Source organism: Phyllopteryx taeniolatus, chromosome 16, assembly GCF_024500385.1.
Source record: "Phyllopteryx taeniolatus isolate TA_2022b chromosome 16, UOR_Ptae_1.2, whole genome shotgun sequence".
NCBI lineage: Eukaryota > Metazoa > Chordata > Actinopteri > Syngnathiformes > Syngnathidae > Phyllopteryx > Phyllopteryx taeniolatus.
The window spans coordinates 4,382,598-4,390,930 of NC_084517.1; the positions used below are offsets into that span (position 1 = coordinate 4,382,598).

Below are 8,333 nucleotides of genomic sequence, written 5' to 3' on the forward strand. Positions count from 1 at the left end.
TTTATATATATATATATATATATATATATATATCAGGACAGGACACACAGAGAAGTCTCAAGGACCCATAGTTGGAAGTTGGGGGGAAAAAAAAAAAAACAATGACAAGTTTCACCGATCCACCTGAAATTTGGTGGACATGTCTATCAGGAGCGGCACGGTGGACCACTGGTTCGGGCAGTTCCCAGTTCTGAGGACCTGGGTTCAAATTCGGCCTCGCCTGTGTGGATAAAACATGCACGGTAGGTCAATTGAAGAGCCGAAATTGGTAACACGAGCGCGAATGATTGTTTGTGTATTTGTAAATGGTAAATAGACTGCACTTATATCGCACTTTATCGACACTTATCACAGTGCCCAAAGCGCTTTACAAAGCCTCACATTCACCCGGTGCCCTGCGATTGGCTGGCGACCAGTCAAGGGTGTACCCCGTCGATCAGTGAACGAACACTCGATGGCATTCATGAAGCGCTGTCATTTATTGAAAAGATGGTCCCCGTCTGGTACAACATTCATACAAAAACCTCAGTATGGGGGCGCCGCTTCTCCTATAAATATACAAGCGCCATACATCCATCCATACATACACGCATACATACAAACGTACATACAGTGCTTAACAAATGGATGCAAATGGAAGCTTTTAGCCGCAGCTGCTTGAGATGAAGCGGGAAATCCCTAAAAGTGTCTTTTTATTTCTTGGTTACAATGTGAAATGAAAACTATTGGAATAATATTTTATTCTCCTCAAATTGTGACTTTTTTCAAATATTACAAATTTTAAAATTGTGTTTTTGTTTTTTGTTTTTAAATCTGGTTATATAAAAAAACATTCTTACCATATTAAACAAAATGTGTAAAAAAACAATCGGTTAATATGATGTGTCTGTTGAAATTGTGACTTTTTTTGGTTATCTTTTATTGTATTACAAACTGATTACCGTAATATAACAGTTTTCTTGAAATAAATGCGTTTTAAAAAATTGTTTTAAAAAAACAACTTTTGTGTAAAATTACAATTACACATTTATTGTTTTAATACCTTTTTTCTGGTATAATTACATTTTACATCATGCTTACAAACTGCTTCTTTTTTGCTTGTAATGCGACCATTTTTTTCTCTATAATCATCAAATATTTTTCTTTTTAAAATTTCAAATAATTAAAATTAAAACCCTTTTTTCTCGTAAAATTACACCTTTTTATAGTAAATGTTCAGCCTTTTCCATGTGAGAAACAAAATGCTTTTCCTGTCAAATTATAAACTTGACTCTCATAAAAGTGACTTGTTTCTGGTTATAGTAAATCATTTTTCTCATGATATTAAAAAACATACAGTAAAATAGAGTAAAAATGATGACATTTTCTCCTGATATGATTCAGTCTAATAAAATGATGACTTTTTTTTCCTCTTACTATTACAAACGTATTCTTACAAAATGTTTTTCTTATTCAATGACACGCTTTCAAATAAAATATTTTGCTCATATTAAATGGTTAATTTAAATTTTCCAGTTCAATTTCCTGTATGCATTTATTATTTTTTTCCGGTACAATTACCTTTTTTTTTTCATTACAACTTTTTCTGTTCCTATGATTTTTGCATCTTGCAATTTTTTTCCTTCCACATTTGATTCTAACTGAAAATTATGACAACTATTTGAATAATCCATTTGTTAAGCACCTTATGTCCACATAGACAGATGTAGGAATATATTAATATCAAAGTCATACACATGCTTACGTACTAATAACTTAGGTTATGAAAGGTAAATCGTAGAAAAACATCTCTATATACTATGTTCTCATGTGAGGTTTTTGAGGTGTGTCGTACGGTTATCCCCGCCCCCTCCTGGCAAGCGCCTCGCGGGCCAGGATCTGATTGGCTCGGGAGAGCAGCACGCAAACGCAGGACGAGTCGATTCGGATCCACCTCCAACCTGTCCGGTTGTTGGCGTCCTTGGTGAGGGCGCGCACATACGACTTCTTGGCCTTGCACTCGCTCACCCACTGTTTCTTGTCCACGCCCAGGCAACCGGCGCCCGCCACCCCAGTGGGCTGGGACGCCCCCCCGGTGGCAGGGCTGTGGCTCTTCTGCTGCTCGGCCTGGCGGCAACGGGTCTCGTAGAAGTACTGCTTGAGCGGACCCGTCTGGGTCTGGATGTCCTGCAAGACGGTGACCGTCTGGCCCTGCGCGTCGATGGCCGTCGTCTTGTCCGTCACCCATACGCTCTCCGCCTCGCACACCGACTTCTCGCCCCGACGCCGGTCCATCAAATGCGAGCGTTTGTCCCTCCTGAGGGCACGGCCCACGTCGGATGCAAATCCCGACGCGTTGACCCAACTGAGGCTCCGATCCCCGTGGCCCTCCACGTGGGCGTCCTCCGATTCTTCCGCGTCGTCCTCCGGAAGGCCGCCTTCCAGCATGACCAGGAGGGGCGGGCGGTCTGGGGGCGAAGCCGAGGAGGAGAACAGGACCCGCGGGTGGCTGTCCAGAAACATCTCGTCCCTTTCCAGGAGGCCTTCCAGGATGCTCAACCCTGCCCCAGGGGTCCCATTGACCACGCCGCTCGCCGGCGTCGGCGTCGCCGTGGGGCCCCTCCTTGACGTGTTCCCGAAGCGCTCCGTGGGAACGGTCGTCGTAGACCCTCTCTGAGTCCTCGGACCGGCGGATGCAGGACTTTGGATTATCTGGGTTTCCACCTCAGAGACTTGCGTGGGTGCGTTAGTCGAGTCCAGAAAACCGCCGCCCACCCTGGTGCGTTGCGGTCGACTGCCGCTCCTTTCCGGCGAGTTATTGGTGCGGTTCTCCAGCGCGGCCGTTCTGTAGTCCTTTTGCGAGGCATTTCCCCGAGAGTTGTAGTCCAGCGGGAGGCGACGCCGGTCGTCGTCCACGCTGGCGGCGGAGGCGATCCTGGACGCGGGCTTGCGAGGGAAGGGCAGGGCCGAGGCGATCACCATGGCAACCAGGGGAAGCCAGTGCATCACTCCCAGGACGTATCAGCTGGGTGAGCAAGAAAGAGAGAGAGAGAGTTACTTTGGGAATGTGCTTGCTGCCATTCCGCTAAGTGGCTCAATTAAGATGTAAAAAGGGGGAGATTTTACGGGAGGGCTGCGGCTTTACGAGCTCGAGCAGGAACGAGGCCTTGCAATCTTGGCACAACCTGTGGAAAAAAAAACGACAGGTCGCCCTCTGCTTCCTCAAAATGGAGATCCTGCACACTTAAAAGTCTCACACAGACACACGCACACTCAGTCTTTCACACACACACTCACACGACCTCACTTTCTCACACACATAGTAGTCAAACTTGCGCGCGTGTGCACGCACGCGAGCCGTGTGCGCAGGTTCAAAACGTTCCACGTGAAAGCCGCCAAGGGAACACACACGCCTCCATTTGAACACCGTTTGTCACAGACTTTTTCAAAGTCAAATTGACATCGTTCCGCTAATTTTCCAGCGCATAACTTTCATTATTATAATAAATACATCAATTATAATGGAACATAAATTAGCTGCAGATTTTCGCTATTTGCGCTTGAGCCCGGTCCCTATCCCCACTGTCATAATAATTCGACAAATAGAGCACCAATAACTCATGAATATGCAAATTGCTTGTGTATCCCCCTCACTCATACTCTCGTCCTGTAGACTTTTATAATTTACACAGTCAATCCCACCACACAGCCGGGTTCGCGACCCTTGACCTGTCCATTCTTGACACTTCGCTGCACTTGCTCCTTTTGCCTTGGTGGAGCGACGGAAATGTCAATCGAGCGGCGATTAGCCAGGCGATGAGGACGACAAGTCAAATATAAGACACGCCCCCGGCTCCCACAAACACGTTTGACGCGTCACATCACGGATTCAGTCATCAGTCAAAAAGGATGACGATCTCACACAAAACACACACGCTGTCAAAACACGCGCCCACACCATCTCTTACACACATTGCGTGTGTACACAAATGTTTTGTCAGTGTGTGTGTGTGACGGAACAAAAGTCAGCGCGTTGACAGGGTTTAAAAAGTCTTTCATAAACCACACCCTGCTGATGAAACATAGCGTCAACTTCCTGTGTGGCCTGACTCAACAAAAAAAGGAAACAACCGTAAATAAAAACAAGCATGTCTTACCTCGATGTTGTTGTTGTTTTTTTTTTTTTTTTTTTTTTTGTATAGAAGTGGGTTCCCTAAATGGCAAGCAGTATTTTTCCCACGGGGAGATCATGCAAACGCCACACAGTCGAGGCTGGACTTGAACCTGGGTCCTCAGAACTGTGAGGCAGATGTGCTAACCAGCCGCCCACCGCGCACCCAATAATCCATATGATAACTAATTCAAAAAAGATTCGATCGAGGACAAACACTGAAGACTAAATTAGCTTTGCAAAAATGTTATTCAAAAATGTTACATTATCTATGATGTTGGCTTCGTTATTTTGACCGCTAAAAACAAAAACAAATGTTGCGTTCTGAGAGGACAATAAAATGGTCTTTGATGTTGACAAACAAATGTTACAATGAATGAGTTGGTTGACAAAAAAACATGTATGTTCTTTCGGGACTCTAAATTGTCTTCGATGTTTGCAAAACGTAAATTATGTTCATTGGGGACTAAAACTACTGATGTTTACCAAAAAAAAAAAAAAAAAAAACATGACGGTCACTGAAGACTATATTTATTTATTTTATTACAAAAAAAATGTTTGCGGTTCTCTCTAAATTCTTTGAAGTTGGCAAAAACATTTTTGGGGAGTCTTGGTTTTTGGTGTGTGCTGTTGTGCGTAAGTCCCATTGCAAAAAAAAAAAAAGATATTTCAGTTTATTCTTTTTTTAATAAATCAGCAACAATTTCAGCAATTCACTTGGGTCGCTGTGTGTACATTAATGAGGGGGAGGGGGGGGGGGAAATGAACTTAAATGATTATAATATAACAATATAACAAAGAGTGAAACATTTAAGGCGGTCTGCATACTTTCCGTACCCACTGTAGCTCGAAAAAAAAAAAAAAAAAAAAAAAAAAAACTTATTTGAGGTTTTTTTGTTGTTTTTTTTTTGCAATGAGACTTACGCACAACACCAAAACCTCAAGGACACGAACGATAAATGAGTCCATCTTAACCATGACACATGACGAATGCGTGATATTTAAGTGTGTGTGCGTGTGGTCGTCAGGTGTGTTTCGTGCGATGACGCCATAAGGGAAGGCTCACCCCGGCATTTAACACGCCCCTCGCATACACGGGGGGGGGGGGCTAATTACACTGTGTGTGTGTCACACTAAGTGTTTTTGCATCTTGCGCAAGCCTTGATGATAGCGCGCTCCATTTGCTCCTGTCACACGCTCGGCCGGCGCAGGCCTCGACAAAGACCCTCCTCGCCGTGTGTGCGTGGGTGTGCGCGCGCGCGGTAACGCTAACATGCTTCCAAACGGAGTCTAAACAAACACAGGACTAGGCAGCCCTCCCACTCGTCACGTTAAAAAAAAAAAAAAAAAAAAAAATAGCAAGGAGACTGACCTCTGAACTCCACTCTGTGCTTTTCCATGATGCTTAAGCACTTAGCATTTAGCATTTTCAACTGTATTATTATTTTTACAAAGGTGCCTCTCTGGATGTGTGCGCGAATGGTCGTTTGTTTCTATGTGCCCTGCGATTGATTGGCTGGCGACCGGTTCAGGGTGTACCAACGCCTCTCGCCCGACAGGCTCTTGTCACTTGGCCCTAACACATTTAATAATTCATGTATCCTTTAAAGAAAAATGCAGAATTCTGCTAAAAAAAAATTGATATAGTGTTTAGAATTAAATGAAAGATGTACGTATTCTTTATGAGTGCCTACATTCTCGCTGGACACAACATTAGGTACGCCTCCTCAATCTAATGCAGTCCCAAAACAAATGAAAAGTAAACGCACCCTAAAGACATTCAAAGTCAGTGTTATTATCTTTGTAAAGGCAGATATTTCCGATGGCGTACCTAACGACGCGCTCGTCGCTGCGGAAACAACATCGCTGAAATGAAAGCCTCCCACGTGGGCCTAATCGGGGGAGGGGCATTTATTGGAGTGGATTCCGTTGAACCCCGTAAAAAGCGGGTGGCGGCACCATCGCACTGCCTTCAACGGCAAAAAAAGCCCTTCGGCCGTGTAAGATGCAATCTTGCACTCTGACCGTGACGCATGTTGGGAATCGGTATCAAAGAAGGGATGCCACTAAACGGGACCACACGTGGCGGCAAATAGTGTGCCATTAGCCCGCGGGCCTTTTCACCCGAAATGACAAACCATCCGACGGCTGATGAGCGCCATTGTCCTACAGTAATCCGCGCGCTTTCATCTGGAGAAACCTGGGGGCACTTAACAAAAAAAAAAAAACGCACACACAAGGCCCACACAGGAAGAGCTGAAACCCCCCAAAAAGCGGAGTTCATCTTTCTGCTTTCCACTTGATGACGTCCGGCGGTGTTCAACTTTAGTCACAAGCTTCTTCACGTCACAGCTGCTTTTTTTTTTTTTTTTTTAGTTTCCAAGTGACTCGATTGTAGATGATCTCTGAAAAACCCGGGTCAAATTCGTAAATTTCCGACCTGCGGTGCCGACAGACTTCAGTTCGCGTAACGTACGGCGACATTCACGCCGCGGGGCCCAATTCTGTCGAATTTGAAAGAAAAAAGAAAAATAAATCATCCCTGACACCAGTTTCACCAATCGATGCGAAATTGGGTGAATGTTTATCCTAACGGGACGCATGAAAAAGTCTCAAGAACCCGTGCCAGAAGTTCAAAAGGTGGTCGGCCATTTTGGTCACGCGTCATCAGAAATCGCCAGCACTTAATGAAGAAATCCCACATAATGCTCGACATCTCACCAGAAGAACATCATCTGCCATGTAACTAACTACTTTTACACTTTCCCGCCACGCACACATTTATGTGCTCCAACACCCCCCCCCCCCCCCCCAAAAAAAAAAACATGCAAGGAATTCGAGCGTTGAGCAGAAAATGTCACAAAAGTTCGGGTACAATTTAAAAAAAACACACAGCAGGAAACAGAAAAGGACCCAAAATAACACAATAAAAGTGTAATGACATGTTATTCTGTTATTCTTATGTTCTCTAAGCTTAGGGCATATTTGGACTTTTGCAGATCGCTTTGATCTGTGCTAATAGTTGCACCATGCATCTTCTAACATTAAATTAAAAAAAAAAAAAAACATTAGCGATGAGTAAATCAGGTTTTAAGGTTGCATATGCCAAGTCTTTTTCCAATGCAGCAGACATTTAATCCATATAATATCTAATTGACCCCATTTTAATTATTTTCTTCTATTCTTGTCAAGGGATGCATTCAAGCAAGATTCTTTTTTTAATTCTTTTTAATTTTTATTTTACGTACCATGCAGGTAACAAACGTCTTGAATGTTGGGGTTAAAAGTTAATTGTCCATACCGTTGAGGTGAGATCCGGACCCCGCGTCCTTCCAGCTGGCACCGCATTGATTCCCAAGTCCTGGCCCCCAGACAGTCCCTCAACTGATTTTAGAGCGGGAGTCAAAAACACACACGCACACGTCTCTGTACTTTTAAAAAGTCCATGACATCACCCAAAAAAAAAATCAATCCAATGTGGTGTAAGTGGGGGGGGAAAAGAAAGTAGTATAAAAAAAAAAAAAAAAAAAAGTCCGTCTGCTGTCCAGGGAGCGCACCCAGCCAAAGTGCTCAATTAGCCCCGACAAGCAAGGCGAAGCAGAAATCCGGCGCCTGAATGCCCCTCTAAAGAAGGCCAAACATGAAAACATTCCTGGGTTCAAGTATGCGCGGTGGCGAGGTGAACAAGTTGGCCCAAACGTTGGAAGAAGCTCCGCAACTCCGCCTGGATACGAGCGAGGCGCATAAAGTCAAGTCGGGAGTCAACAAGCTGGCATTACCGCAACACCTAACATCCGGGTAGGGCTCGCACAAACAAAAGCATTTCAAAGAAACGCGACCAGGGTTTAACGTTCCTCTGCTACTTTTATTTTTCATGAATGCAAACGGTTGGATAAATCTATTCATCTAAATCTACGCGGTACAGTTTCAGATATCATTTTTAACTCTGCTTTTATTTGACTCCTTTCCTGTGTTTAGCTTCGCTAGCTTGACGTAGCTACTCATGGCTGGGTGATTTTCCCTGGTTTGATAAAAGACGACGTTTTCAAGATGTCACTCGTTGAAAACCACACGGGACAAAAGTCAACAAGTTGCACATGTAAAAAGGAGAACGAGTAGATGTATTTTTAGGAGGCATTTTGTCTAAAGAATAGAAAGTAGTAGTCGCCCGCCATTTTGTTTG

At 44.1% G+C, this 8,333-nt stretch overlaps 1 protein-coding gene across 3 annotated transcripts; it reads right to left on the bottom strand.

Moving 5' to 3' along the window:
• Positions 1-460: 460 nt before the first annotated feature.
• Positions 461-7,923, bottom strand: LOC133466607 (venom nerve growth factor 1). Of its 3 annotated transcripts, XM_061750517.1 has the most exons (3): positions 7,452-7,923; positions 3,106-3,164; positions 461-3,004 (listed from the first exon to the last, which is right to left on the bottom strand). In XM_061750517.1, exon 3 carries the CDS (start codon positions 2,983-2,985, stop codon positions 1,837-1,839), a length of 1,149 nt encoding a protein of 382 aa, XP_061606501.1. In that variant the 5' UTR covers positions 2,986-3,004; positions 3,106-3,164; positions 7,452-7,923; the 3' UTR covers positions 461-1,836. The 3 variants fall into 3 exon arrangements, with proteins under 3 accessions (XP_061606501.1, XP_061606502.1, XP_061606500.1); XM_061750518.1 differs by lacking the exon at positions 3,106-3,164 and having other exon boundaries at positions 7,399-7,923; XM_061750516.1 differs by lacking the exon at positions 3,106-3,164 and having other exon boundaries at positions 7,452-7,921.
• Positions 7,924-8,333: the final 410 nt, after the last annotated feature.